Genomic DNA, 15,323 nt, shown 5'->3' on the forward strand with positions numbered 1-15,323 from the left:
AAGCGTGTGAACGTACCCTTAGGTGTCCAGAACAAATTTCTAGGTGCTTTGGCTGGCTGGCTTTTGGGACTTGTAGAGCCCTGAAGTATGTGAGTAGCTTTGTATGTGGCACCGGTGAAGATGTAGGGGTACAAGTTTTAATGTGCGCACCGAATGAGAACCTTGGAAACACACTTGGTTAATTATATGTTGTGGAAATAGACGGAAAATTTACACTAAATTCTGTTACGAAAACAGCATGTGTTAAATCTGGAGTTGGCCACATACTTCACCCCATTGCTTTGAATTGGTGACATCTGCTGCAAAAATCTACTTCAGAAAGGGTATTCTGTGGATTTGAGAATCTGAATCCTGCCTAGAATCCGCTTTTTATACGGTTTGTAAATGGGGTTTAATAAAACCACCTTCACTTTCATGGTAATGTTCATTTTCGTGCGAATTACGCAACAGAAATTCTGCAACAAATATGTCAAGTGTAAACGCGGCTTCCTAACATGTAGCCAGAATTTACTGACTGAGGCCCAATGCACATGGCCGTAATTTTGATCCGCAATTGCGGGTTAAGGTACGGACCCATTCATTGCCCACGGACACCTTCCCCTATATTTACTGTAGAAAGGGTCCGCAAAAAATGGGACATGTCCTATTTTTTTGATTTGTCGGACCGTGCTCCCATATTTTATAATGGGAGCACGGCCCACGAATGCGGGTGTCTGTCCACGGCCGGCGGTAGCTGTAATCGCCAACCGGTATTACGACTACGGCCATGTGCAGGGGGCCTTGTTGGCCAGTATATTATGACTAGCAGGACAATGACTGTAGAATGAGTGTAAAATTGTTGTCATCAGATCACTGGGGGGGGGGGGTGTATAGGAAGGTGAATATGAAAATGAATATGAAAACCTTTTAGTAACTACTAGAGGGTTTAAGTACAAAACTTATGATCTATACACACGTACCGGTAGTGTGCCGTGCGGCCAAATTCATGCCACACACATACATGCGGTTTTACCGAAAATTATGGTTTTTCAATGCAGTTTTTACAGGCAAAATGTGTTTCACCTGTGAAACGGTGATAAACTCTTCTGTCCTGTGCCATTTTATGAGTGTGATTTGATTCAGTTTTCTGTGATTTTCATGAATGTGACACACACCAAGGAAATTTGAGACCTCTTCATGTGCACATTTTTGCAAAAATAGCACCTTTTCTAAATGTACCCAGGCCCAGGTGTCTTGGACCCCACCAGCAGCAAGCTGGTGTGTGAGGGAGTTTAGTGTTTTTATGGGAATGTGCTCCCCACAATGCATGGACTGCCATTATGTTATCCCATTGTCACATTTTATAGATCCAGCAGTATGGCCTTTTGTATTTCATTAGGATGTTTGACTTTCTAGTGGAGTTGAATAAACTAAACCCTTAAAATAAATCTTAAACCATAGTAAACAGTAACGTCAATGAAGCCATGACGTTGACTGGTTGTCTAATAAGAGCAGGTGAAGTCCATTCTTTACATAACATGTTATACCGGCTTTACACGCTGTGTTTTCCGCCTCATGCACTGTGTAAGGTAGCCTGTCTGTATTATGGAGCCATATTCACCGTATGATGGCACTGTATACTCTAGAATACATGTATATTGTGGTTCATAATGGGATGGAACATTCCACAGTTTCTTTTTATTATGGATTAATGCCAAATCAAAGGTATAAAATTGAAGATGCACAGAGGTACATTATGGCCACCAGTTTACAGGTTAGTACAACACGGATCTGTAATAGGGTTGTGTAAAGAAGGCCTTAGTTTCACTATTCTCTGGCTTGATATCCATATATTTTACATAACCAATACATTTAGGCTGTATTCACATGAAAGTGAAAAAAAATCGCCATTAAAAACAAATTTTTTTTTCCTAGCCATTTAGCTTCTGTGTGTCTCCAAATTTTCATCCATTTCGAGTTCGTCTGACCGTTTTTAATGGACATTTGACATTCGTTTGCAATCCATTTTTCATGGGCGTTAAGAAAACAATAAATAAATCACTGAGGGTTTCATTTGTCAGGGTTTTTTGTCCCAACCACATGGAAACATCACCATGCCAATGTTGTTCGTTACACAGTTCCCGCTATAGATAGTGCCACAGTGCCCACATATAAAGTGCCATAGTTCTTGTATATAAAGTACCACAGTGCCCATGTAGATAGCGCCGCACCCCCTCCCCCACTCAGTAGATAGCGTCATTGGGGCTCCCTCTAGGAACAGAATCTCCAGTCAGAGTGTTGCCGACACACAGTCTATATATCGATAGTGGCGCCAGGGGCTCCTCCAGGAGCGGGATCCTTAACAGAGCATCGGCAACACTTTGGCCAGGGATCCTGCTCCTGGAGGGAGTCCGTGACATCACTGTCATATATGGACAGTGATGTTAGGGGCTTAGATATGCAAGAATCCCTGGACAGAACGTCGGCAACGCTCTAGCCGGGGATTCCCACATCTCAAAGCTCCTAGTGTTACTGTCCATATATGGACAGTGACGTCAAGAGCATCCCTGGGCTCAGGGCTTAAAGTAGCGATGAACGAGATTGTTACTATAAAGTTTGCATAAATGTTAGCAGCAAGTTCCCTGTTTGCATGAGATGTGCGGACGACCGCATTTTTATACAGGAGTAAAAATCATTGTGATCAGATGGCGTTTGATCGGGAATGAGCATTCCGTTCCCCTGATCATCAGCCTGTATAAAAGGGCTTTTATGGTACTTTTGTCGGCCAACCAAAAATGAAGTTATTTTTTTTTTTACTGGTTTATTATTTATTCACAACTATGCCACCTCTCCGTAAGCCATTTTATATGTGTTGGAGAGGCTGTGGACACCAAGGGTACGTATTTAAACACATGGTGGAATGTACTATTATCATACCATTTTTGGATGAGGTTTTTCATGTAATTAAACTTGTTACAGGCCTAAGTATTTCTCCAGTATTAAACCTAGTTTGTGCTTCCTAGGCCTAGATCAGGTTCTGCTCTTTGCTAGATTAAAAATTAACATTTAAAAGAAGAAATTGCAAACAATATTGCGGTATGTATACACACAACCTTTTTGACATGCCTTTTAGTTTACTGCATCGTCAAGATATGCCGTTAAATGAACTTTATCTTACAGGCATGTGCATGAAATTGGTGTTTTTTCAGTGCTATACAAAATGTGCATGTAAGACTTCTCTTGTGCCTCCCTTCTTTTCTTGAACTTCCTCCCTCATTCTCTTTGACACAATCCAACCCTCCAAACGCACATAGCCTGGCCTTGAGTTTTCTAACCGGTATTACATCAATACCCCCACTTGACATGTCTAGAGCTGCTTACTCTTTTCCCCGACCTCTTGTGTCTATTCCTTATAGATTGTAAGTTCATATGGGCAGGGCTCCATCCTACTGTATCTTGTAAACATTTTTTTTGCCTGTCGGTACCACACTGTCTTTTAAAATTGTTACAATGTGTTAGGGCCCATACACACGACAGTGGTTTTCATCTGTAATTACGGATGGAATTGCGGACCTATTCATTTCTATTGACCACGGCCATCTTTTCGTATATTTACGGATGTGTGTCCGTGTCGTAGACATGTTCTATATTTTGCGTATCATGTCCTACTCTTGTCCGCAATTGCGTCACGGACTCGCCGATAGAAGTCTATGGGCGCTTCTGCAATTGTGCATGGCTACGGATGTGTATCCTTAGCTGTTGGATCCGTATTAGCGGATAGTAAATGCCCTTATGGTCGTGTGCATGAGGTGTTACCCCAATATTATGCTATGTAAGGTGCTTGTATGATGCTCGTTCAAATGAATTGTTTTTTTTTAAATCCTATCCCCTTGTTTTTTTTACGGAAACAATGTAAGTGGATTGCACAACATTTCAAATTCCACAGCATGCCTTTTGTGTCCTTTTTTAACACAAATATTTTACCCATTTCAATTTTAATGGGAAATCCACATCTGAATGCATGTGATTAATGGTAAAGCTGCCTCGTTGTCTTCTTCTTGCAGTAGAGCAATGCAGTTCTCCATAGTTCTGGAAACCTCTACTCATTTTGGGCTTGGGAATGCAGTGGGCGTGAAAAGAGAGATCTGTCAATCACTGAGTAGGACCACCCACTGGACTCCTAAGCCCAAAGTTTGCTGAAAGTACGGTTATAAGCCCGTATTCAGCCTAACGAGGAGCGCCGATCACATCCAAAGGTGCAGAGTGATCAGCTGAGTGCTTCTACGCCTTTGTTTCAGCAACAGTGGGGCTCTCCGCACCCGGACCCCCACTGATCCAAACTTCTGATATGACATTACAAAAGTTTGCTGAAAGTGTAGTCTCTCTTTAAGTTTAAAATAATTAATCTCTTGTTGTACACCATTTACGCTTACCCTGCATCCCACCAAATCTATTCTTGAACTACATAGGCTATAAAGGGACAACATGCAATGAAATAATTAAAAAATATTTATTTAAGGTTCTATTCACCCTGGCATAATGGTTTCTCTTTTCCCAGCTGGGCAAATTGGTGTAGTTTACCACGCTGTTCTGCCCCGTAAGAAACACATAGAAACCTGACGGTTCTATTTTTAAATTAACTGGATTTGTTTAATGGATCCTAACAACGTATACCTCATGGATCCTGTACAGACGGAAGCCATTACACCAGTGTGAATAGAGGTTTGGGTGTACAGCAGTTACAGTATAGATATTTTTCCTACATTCTTCTCTAGTTGGAGTGAGGCAGTGTTGGCTACACTATATATTGCCAGTATACATCGCCTAAGGCCTCATGCACACGACCGTATTTTTTCCCACCCGTAAATACGGGTCCGGTGTCACACTTATTCGACCCGTTTTGCACCAGTATTTACGAACCCGTGCCCGTAAATATGGGTCCGGTGTCACCTGTATTCCACCCGTATTTACGGGCACGTTTTTGGCGGCAAAATAGCACTGCACTAATCGGCAGCCCCTTCTCTCTATCAGTGCAGGATAGAGAGAAGGGACAGCCCTTTCTGTAATAAAAGTTAAAGAAATTCATACTTACCCGGCCGTTGTCTTGGTGACGCGTCCCTCTCTTCACATCCAGCCCGACATCCCTGGATGACGCGGCAGTCCATGTGACCGCTGCAGCCTGTGATTGACCTGTGATTGGCTGCAGCGGTCACATGGCCTGAAACGTCATCCAGGACGTCGGGCTGGATGTCGAGAGGGACGCGTCACCAAGGCAACGGGCGGGAGACCGAACTGGAGGAAGCAGGAAGTTCTCGGTAAGTATGAACGTCTTTTATTTTTTACAGGTTTATACTGATCGGTAGTCACTGTCCAGGGTGCTGAAAGAGTTACTGCCGATCAGTTAACTCTTTCAGCTCCCTGGACAGTGACTATTTACTGACGTCGCTTAGCAACGCTGTCGTAATGACGGGTGCACACATGTAGCCACCCGTTATTACGAGAGCTCCATAGACTTCTATGGACTGTCCGTGCCGTTATTACGGCCTGAAATAGGACATGTTCTATCTTTTTCAATGGCACGGGCACCTTCCCGTGAGAAATGGGGAAGGCACCCGTCTCCAATAGAAGTCTATGAGCCCGTTATTACGGGTCGTAATTACGACCCGTAATAACGGGAGTTTTTACGGTCGTGTGCATGAGGCCTAAGTTAGTAATCTATGGGGTTGAGTTTATTGTATGTTATATTATTTTGTTAGTCCTTTTGCTCTAATTTTTTACTTTGCCTGTTTTTAAATCTGAAGGTTTTCCGATAGTTACATCACCGAAAATCCACAAAGATCGTTAGAGGTAAGATATTACTGCTTTATTTCTAAAAGGGGTCTTTGCTCTATGGGAGATGTAATTATAAAAACTAAAATTGTGGAGATATTATTCTGAAAATGTTTGGTGTGATATAAAAGTGGACTAACTGAGAACAGGCAAGAGTATTTGTGAAGGTATTCAATGGATGAAGACAAAGTGAGTTTATGTACCTTCTGAGTAACATTTTAATAACTTGTGTATCAACAATACCACATACATGTGGGTTGATCAAAATTGCCAACTACACTTACATACTAGATGGCTGGAATTAGTGGTATCTACCGTCAGCAGTCGTATGATCCATTTACACCGGCCAATTTGGGCTGTAGAAGTGAGCGCTGATCAACAATTATCGGCGCTCATTTGCTCAGTAATATATGGGGTAATGTATTGCTTGTCCCCATGCATTTCCATCATGTCGGCAGCATACCTCTCTGTTTACACAGGGAATGTGCTGCCGTCAACGATAATATTTTGTGCTGCATAAACGATACAATCAGCCAATGAACGCACGAACAAACTTTTGCTCCTTGATCGGCTGATCGTTACCCTGTAAACAGGCCATTGATCGGGAACGAGCGGCCATATGAAAGCTTGTTTGCCCGATCATTAGTTAGTGTAAAAGAGGCTTTACACTACGGTAACTTCAGTAATGAGGTTTTTTCTCCCTGTCCTTTCCTTGGACCAGCATGATTATCTTTATCACTATCTAACCATAAAATCTCCTTGCAATTGTGTAATAAGAAGAGTAATATTGCCCTCCATTTGTTAATTTTATGTCTTCTTTTTTTTTTTTTTTGTGAACCTAGACTGCTATGAAGCTGAGATGATGCACAGAAAGGAAAGGGCAAACTTGTTCGTTATTGTGTTTAGGTTCAGACCGCACCAGATATGTGGGATGGGGTTTTGCACGGATAGGGACCCAACTCTAAGATGAGTATAAAAGAGTATCCGGCACACCAATTTTGAAACAAAAGGTATTTTTATTTTGTTTTTAATGCCAGTGGCAGAGTGCAACGTTTCGGTCAAAGCGACCTTCATCAGGCACTGGAATGATTAAAGAACAATAGTCAAAATCAGAATGTATATCATACATCACAAGATATAAGGGAAGGGGGAAAAAAACAAGGGTATAAAAATAACGACATACATACATGTTACGCTGAACAAGTGTGTGTATAGACATTTAGGCTTATCAATTACTCCAAAAGGCAGAGAAAACAAGTAAAAACCAAGAGTAAAATAAAACACAACTACAATCAGGAGTAGGTAGAAACATCCAAATACAGATATGGATACAGCATTACATTGTCGCAACAAGAAGAATTACATCAAAATGAATTTGAACAAAACAGTCTAATTGTGTGATGGTATCTAAGGACACAGGTTGAGGAAAAATGAAGACATGAGTGTAATAATCCACTAGATGGCAGTGGAAGTTCTAGTATCAAAGGATCCAGCTGTAAAAACACTCTGAAAATGATCCCTGTAGTTCATCACAATAGACTCCTAGACAGACTGAATCAGGTAGGTATAGTGACTGGTGTATACACTGAAGTCATAGCGAAAGAAAGGCAGACGTTGAAAATACAATGGAATAAAATAAGGACCAAAGAAGGGACAGAGACCAAGTCTAAGTAATGCGAGTATGGAGTGGTAGTAGATTACTACCTGAGCCGTGCTGGAACACTGCATAGACGAGCGCTTGTGGTGCTGATAGCGGCTGGCTGCTGTGTTATGGCGCTGTATGTGAGCGTACAATGCTCACCTTAAATATGGGGCCAAGGAGATTCCATCTGACGTGGGTACAGTGGGCGGGGCGCTGAGGTCATGGCAGACGTGTCAGCGTTACTGACGCAAGGGGCGTGACTCGTGGAGAGTCGTGATTGGACACAGCCTCCTATGCTGCTCACGCTGCTGTGAACAAGGAAGTAGACCGTAGCGATGCTAAACGGTTGCTAGGTAACCGGTCGGGGAAGGAAAATGTCAGCGGTACTGACTGCAGTGGGGCTAAAAGGACTCTGCAAAGGTAAGGATAGACGTGTGTGTCATCTATGTGTCAGGGGTCTATTTAATATATCAATCTGACGCAACATAGGGGAATGCCTAAAGCTAGGTACAGTAATAGTGTCTACATAAGTTACATATGTAATGGCAGTCAATGAAAACCTCAGTGATGTCAGTATACCGCAAAAATTATAATAATGGTGGATGTATATTGTAATAGGGTGCTGAAAGATCGAAAAAAAGGAAAGAAAGAGAAATGAATTACCCTGTTCCACCATAGACACACTAAACTACCACGGTATCCCTTTTTACGGATATTATAGGAACAAGCATGTGTCTACCTGTTTCTATATTTCTTTTCTCTTTTTCTCCCTTTTTTTTTTTTTTCATATTTTTTTTTTCTATTTTTCAGCTCCCCTATTACAATATACATCCACCATTATTATAATTTTTGCGGTATACTGACATCACTGAGGTTTTCATTGACTGCCATTACGTATGTAACTTATGTAGACACTATTACTGTACCTAGCTTTAGGCATTCCCCTATGTTGCGTCAGATTGATATATTAAATAGACCCCTGACACATAGATGACACACACGTCTATCCTTACCTTTGCAGTCCTTTTAGCCCCACTGCAGTCAGTACCGCTGACATTTTCCTTCCCCGACCGGTTACCTAGCAACCGTTTAGCATCGCTACTGTCTACTTCCTTGTTCACAGCAGCGTGAGCAGCATAGGAGGCTGTGTCCAATCACGAGTCTCCACGAGTCACGCCCTTTGCGTCAGCAACGCTGACACGTCTGCCATGACCTCAGCGCCCCGCCCACTGTACCCACGTCAGATGGAATCTCCTTGGGCCCCATATTTAAGGTGAGCATTGTACGCTCACATACAGCGCCATAACACAGCAGCCAGCCGCTATCAGCACCACAAGCGCTCGTCTATGCAGTGTTCCAGCACGGCTCAGGTAGTAATCTACTACCACTCCATACTCACATTACTTAGACTTGGTCTCTGTCCCTTCTTTGGTCCTTATATTATTCCATTGTATTTTCAACGTCTGCCTTTCTTTCGCTATGACTTCAGTGTATACACCAGTCACTATACCTACCTGATTCAGTCTGTCTAGGAGTCTATTGTGATGAACCACAGGGATCATTTTCAGAGTGTTTTTACAGCTGGATCCTTTGATACTAGAACTTCCACTGCCATCTAGTGGATTATTACACTCATGTCTTCATTTTTCCTCAACCTGTGTCCTTAGATACCATCACACAATTAGACTGTTTTGTTCAAATTCATTTTGATGTAATTCTTCTTGTTGCGACAATGTAATGCTGTATCCATATCTGTATTTGGATGTTTCTACCTACTCCTGATTGTAGTTGTGTTTTATTTTACTCTTGGTTTTACTTATTGTTTTCTCTGCCTTTTGGAGTAATTGATAAGCCTAAACGTCTATACACACTTGTTCAGCGTAACGTGTATTTATGTAGTTTTTTTTTTTTTTTATACCCTTGTTTTCCCCCTTCCCTTATATCTTGTGATGTATGATATACATTCTGATTTTGACTATTGTTTAATCATTCCAGTGCCTGATGAAGGTTGCTTTGACTGAAACGTCGCACTCTGCCACTGGCATTAAAAACAAAATAAAAATACCTTTTGTTTCAAAATTGGTGTGCCGGATACTCTTTTATACTGTTCGTTATTGGTCATGCCCGTATAAAAATAAAAAAATATTTACACGTTGCATATTTTCAATATAGATTTCACCCTTTGCTATGCAAAGGGGGAGATCCGCGTCAAACCCGCGATGTGTGAACTCTGTCTCAGAGTTACTTTGGCTGAATCCATTGTATTGTGAGGCACCACTAGATCCTACTCTGTGTCAGCGTAGTCCTTTTTAGAGGGCAGAAATATACTACAAAGTGTTTTTTTTTTCTAGGTAATGGTCTGGCTGGGTCGCTATACCGGGCAATTTAATTTAGGTACCATATATATTAGAGGAAGGAACATACTAATGTATTTCTTACCAGTTTTCTGACTGCTCAGCTGGTGCTTTTTCTAAGTACTCTACTCTGATTTGGATATTTTTGCTACTTTTATCACCCATTGCAACAAAAATTTCTACCTTGCTTTTGTTTGTGAGCTTGCTGACAAAACAGATGAACATTTTTCCGACTAGCCAAGGTGCTGCATGGGTACACAACTACCCCTTTGAACCCTCTACTCCCTCCCATCAGCAACGCGGTCACGACGTACCGATGGGTTTTCATGGACTTCCTGTCTGTTAGCTGACATAGTAGAATTAACAAAGTGTTAATCAGCACTCTCCATACTGATACATTAGCAAAAAGTTTAGTTTATACATTTTTCCCCTATCGGTAGCTGGAAGGCTCTCAGGTCTGCCATGTTACTCCTATTAACCCTTCCAGAGGCAGGGCTTAATAGGAGACAGTTAAAAACCACAATAAACTGCAATACATGTTCAAGTCCTCTAGTGGGACTAAAACAAATAACATTTTAAAAAATAAGTTGAACTATAGAACACATACCATTTTTTTTTTTTTAACCCCTTTTTTCAAATCTGACGTGTCACTTTATGTGGTAATAACTTTGAAATGCTTTTACCTATCCAAGAGATTCTGGGATTGTTTTCTTGTGACATGTTGTACTTTGTTACTGAAAAAAATGTGTTGATAAATTCAGTATTTTATTTGTGAAAAACACCAAAATTTAGAGAAAATTTGCAAAAAATAGCATTTTTCTAAAATTAAACGTATCTGCTTGTAAAACAGATATTAATACCACACAAAATAGTTACTAGTTAACATTTCCCATATGTCTGCTTTATGTTGGCATAATTTTTTCAACATTCTTTTATTTTTCTACGACGTTACAAGGCTTAGAACCTTTCTTTAGAAAAATGTCAAAAAGCTATTTTTTTTCAGACACCAGTTCTGAATCCCACATTTGGCCCTAGTGTCCTATTGGAATGAAACACAGGCCTCAGAAACAAAGGAGCACCTAGTTTGGGGCCTCCTTTCTTTTTTTTTTTTTTGGAATATATTTTAGGTACCATGTCTGGTTTGAAGAGGTCTTAGGGTGCCAAAACTGTGGACACCCTCCAAAAGTGACCCCATTTTGGAAACTACACCCCTGTATTTAGGGGTATAGTTAGCATTTTGAACCCACCGGTTTATTGCTAAACTTATTGGAATAAGTCTGTAAAAATGAAAATTCACCTTTTTTTCTGAACAAACATAGAAATGTTTAATTTTTACAAGGAATAAGGGCGAAAAAGCACTGCAACATTTGTAAAAAAAATGCTCCCGACTACTAAAGGAACGCCATTTGGATTTTGGTGCGCAGTTTTTGCTGAAATGGTTTTCTGTTCCATGTCATGTTTGCGACGCCCTGGAGAGACCAAAACGGTGCAAAGCCCACAAAAGTGACCCCATTTTGGAAACTACACCCCCAAGGAATTTTTTCAGGGGTATAGTTAGCATTCTGACCCCACAGGTTTTTTGTAGAATTTATTGAAATTCGGCCGTGAAATTAAAAATCTACATATTTTTTCGAATAAAATGTCGTTTTAGCACAGATTTTCTCATTTTCGCAATAGATGAAGGAATAAAACCAGCCCTACATTTGTAAAGCAATTTCTCCCGAGTACACCAATACCCCATATGTGGTAATAAACTGCTATTTGGACTTAGAAAGGAAGTAGCACCATTTGACTTTTGGAGCTCAAGTTTTGCTGGAATGGTTTGCGGCGCCATGTCACATTTGCAAAACCCACAAAAATGACCCCATTTGGGAAACTACACCCCTCACGGAATTTATCTAGTAGTATAGTGAACGTTTTTACCCCACTGTTTTTTTGCTGAATTTATTGGAATTAGGCAGTGAAAATGAAAATCTAAGTTTTTCCACTAAAATGTAAATGTTTTAATTTTTTTTTTCATTTTCACAAGGAATAAAGGAGAAACGCCCCAACATTTGTAAAATAATTTCTCACTAGTACAGCAATACCCCGTATGTGGTCATAAACTGCTGTTTGGCCACAACACAGGGCTCAGAATGGCAGGAGTGCTACTTGGCATGCAGATTTTGCTTGATTGATTTTGCAGAGCTGCTGAGGTACCAGTACAGTAGAAACCCCTGAGAAGTGACACCATCTGGAAACTATACCCCTCAGGGCATTCGTCTAGGGGTGTAGTGAGCATTTTGATCCCACAGGTGTTTCATAGATTTTATTAGAATTAGGCAGTGAAAAGCAAAAAATGTTTTTTCCAAAAATAGTTTTTGCTCCCAATTTTTTATTTTCACAAGGTGTAATAGGAGAAAAAACACCACACAATTTGTTGTTCAATTTCTCCCGAGTACGGCAATACCCCATGTGTGGCCCTAAACTGCTGTTTGGGCACATGGCAGAGCTTGAAATTGAAGGAGCGCCATTTGGCTTTTAGAGTGCAGATTTTGCTGGACTTGTGTACAGGCGCCATGTCGCATTTGCAGAGGTCGCTCAGGTACCAGAGTAGAGTGGAAAACCCTGAGAAGTGTCCCCATTTTGTAAAATACACCCCTCAAGGCATTTATCATTTGCCTGGACATATGACCGGGCTTAAGAGTAAAAGAGCACAATGTGCATTTGAGGTTGATTTTTGGTGATTTTCACAGCATTGGCCCACAATTTCAGGGCTCTGGTGTCAAATAGTAAAACCAACCCCCAAGAAACTGCACTCCTCTAGGCGTTTTTAAGGGGTATAGTGAGCATTTTGACCCCACAGGTTTTTTTTTAAAGTTAGTTTTATTAGAAAGGAACGCTCAGTGGATGGTGAAAATTGCAATTTTCCACTGATATGCCATTTTAGTGCACAATATGTTGTGCCCAGTTTGAGCCACTGAAGACAGATACCTCAAACTATTAAGCGGGTTCACCTGGGTATGGCGATGCCATATATGTGGATATAAACAGCTGTTTGGGCGCGCTGTAGGGTTCAGAAGGGAGGGAGCGCCATTTGGCTTTTGGAGTGCAGAATTTGCTTGGTGGTAGTTCTCCTTTGGGGTTTTGCTGGTATTTCCGTTTATAATATTGGGGCATATGTAACCTGTGCGGAGTTCCTCAGGGTATATGTAGGCTGTGCGGAGTACATCAGGGCATAAGAAGGTATAATAATGCAGTAAATATATATTAATCCGTAGATGTGAGGCCAGTGTCGCACTGATAAATGGTGCCCGATCTTATCCCTTTTTTTTTTTTTTCTTTCTTTGCAAGGTGACCAAAAACCATCAATTGTGTTTTTTTTTTTTTTTTTTTGGTTTTTTTTTTTTTTTTTACGGCGTTCACCATGCATCAATGACTTATTTACTTTATTCTGCGGGTCGATACCATATGTATATAGTTGTTTTTTTAATTTCTTACAGCGTTTGCCCAATAAAATCACCTTTGTTTAAAATTAATTTTTTGTGTCGCTATATTCTGAGAGCCATAACTTTTTATTTTATTTTTTTACATTTTTTCATCCAAAAAGCTGTGGGAGGTCTTTTTAGTTTTTTTTTTTGCGGGACGGGCTGTAGTTTTTAATGGTATCATTTTGGGGTACATGCAACATTTTGATCACTTGTTTTTTTTAATTCAGTTTTGGGAGGGGTAGTGACCAAAAAACAGCGATTTTGTAATTGTATTATTTTTTTGTTTTGGTGTTCACCATGCGGGTAAAATATCATAATATTTTTCTAGTTCAGGTCATTACGGACGCGGTGATACCAAATATGTGTTGTTTGGCCGGATCGGAGGCTAGCTCCAGTCCTGGCCGTTACAGCGGGATGTCAGCTGTAATATACAGCCGACACCCAGGGGTGATGGCGCTGGCTCAGCTGCTGAGCCAGCTCCATCGCGTATAGTTACAAGAGAAGGCGCTAACACACTAGCGCCCATCTGGTAACTGTACGTGATTTTGCAGGTAAGTGGGCACTTGGTTACATGTCCGATCTCCTCATATTCACACTGAGGCGACCTGACGCTGTAACAAAGTTTATAGCCAGTTTTGTTGTCAATGAGCTGTGATTGGTCCCCTGCCATCTTACTGTGCCGATCAACTGTCAACAGTTGGTGGCACAGTTCTGTCACCTTGTCCTTTGACAGGATGACCGTTTACATCCATGACACACCAGTACGTCCCGCTGCGTTAAAGCATTGCAATGCGTGACGCACCGCTAAGTCATGGTGCGTCAAGGGGTTAACCCCTTCGTGCACCTGGGAGTAAATGCACATCCAGGTGAGAAGTGACTTTTCGCACCTGGGCTTGCAGTTTTGTCTGCGGTTTAACATTTAACCGCCGCGTAGCGCTACACGGCAGCAGCGGTTAACTGTGCAGGGTGTCTGCCCTGCTCTTCGTGTTGCCGATCAGCGGCCCATCACCACTGATTTTGGCAATTAACCCCTTAGATGCATCGGTCGATTGCGATTGCCGCATTTAAGGGGTTTAGAGCAGATCGGCAGCCCCCATTTGCGGGGGCTACCGATGCCTGTCACGGCAACCGGAGGCCAGACAATGGCTTCTGGGCTGTCATGTACGGGAGCCTATGAGGACCAGCCGGAGGCTTGTCCTCATAGGCTTCCCATCAGAGTGACTGTCACAATGACGGTTAGAACACATTACGCTACGTAGGTAGTGTAATGTATTCTAGCAGCGATCAGTGCTGCAAGTCTCGTAGTCCCCTAGTGGGACAAGTAAAAAAAAAAAGGTAGTAAAAATGTTTTTAAAAAGTGTAAAAATAAAGTTTTAAGTTACATAAACAAAAAATGCTTTTTTTCCTATAATAGTCTATTACAAGAAAAAAATGAACACGTTAAAAAAAAAAAGTACACATATTTGGTATTCCCGCATTTGTAACGACCCAAACTATAAAACTATGACATTATTTTTCCCGCACTTTGAACGCTGCAAAAAAAAAATAAGTAAAAAAACTGCTAGAATCACTTTTTTTTTTGGTCACTGCCCCTCCCAAAATATAGAATAAAAAGTGAATTTACCCCAAAGTGGTAACAATAAAAACTACAACCCGTCCCGCAAAAAACCAGCCCTTTAAACAGCTTTTTTGACTGCAAAATAAAGTTATGGTTCACAGTATATGGTGACACAAAAAATAATTTATTTTATAAATAAATGATTTTATTGCGCAAACGCTGCAAAACAATATAAATATGGTATCGCCGTAATCGCATCAACCGGTAGAATAAACTAAAAATGTCATTTATAGCCCAGGGTGAACGCCATAAAAGAATAAAAAACATTGTCAGAATTTATGGTTTTTAGTCACCTTGCTTGCCAAAAAATGGAATAAAAAGTGATCAAAAAAAATCTCATGTCCCCAAAATGGTACCAATAAAAACTACAGATTGTCCTGCAACAAATAAGCCCACACACAGCTCCGGTGAAGAAAAAATAAAGAAGTTCT

General features: G+C 41.0%; 1 protein-coding gene across 4 annotated transcripts in view; it reads left to right on the forward strand.

Annotated features, from left to right (window-relative positions):
• Window positions 1-15,323, forward strand: part of SUGT1 (SGT1 assembly cochaperone of MIS12 kinetochore complex) — a 100,628-nt gene that overhangs the window by 5,012 nt on the left and 80,293 nt on the right. For 3 of the 4 annotated variants that reach the window (XM_075852302.1, XM_075852300.1, XM_075852301.1), the window contains exon 3: window positions 5,781-5,826. In XM_075852302.1, coding sequence (XP_075708417.1) covers window positions 5,781-5,826 — 46 coding nt within the window. Of the gene's footprint in view, window positions 1-5,780; window positions 5,827-8,706; window positions 8,821-15,323 lie in introns of those variants that run through there. The other variant, XM_075852303.1, reaches the window with a different exon arrangement.

This window comes from Rhinoderma darwinii, chromosome 2 (assembly GCF_050947455.1).
Source record: "Rhinoderma darwinii isolate aRhiDar2 chromosome 2, aRhiDar2.hap1, whole genome shotgun sequence".
NCBI lineage: Eukaryota > Metazoa > Chordata > Amphibia > Anura > Rhinodermatidae > Rhinoderma > Rhinoderma darwinii.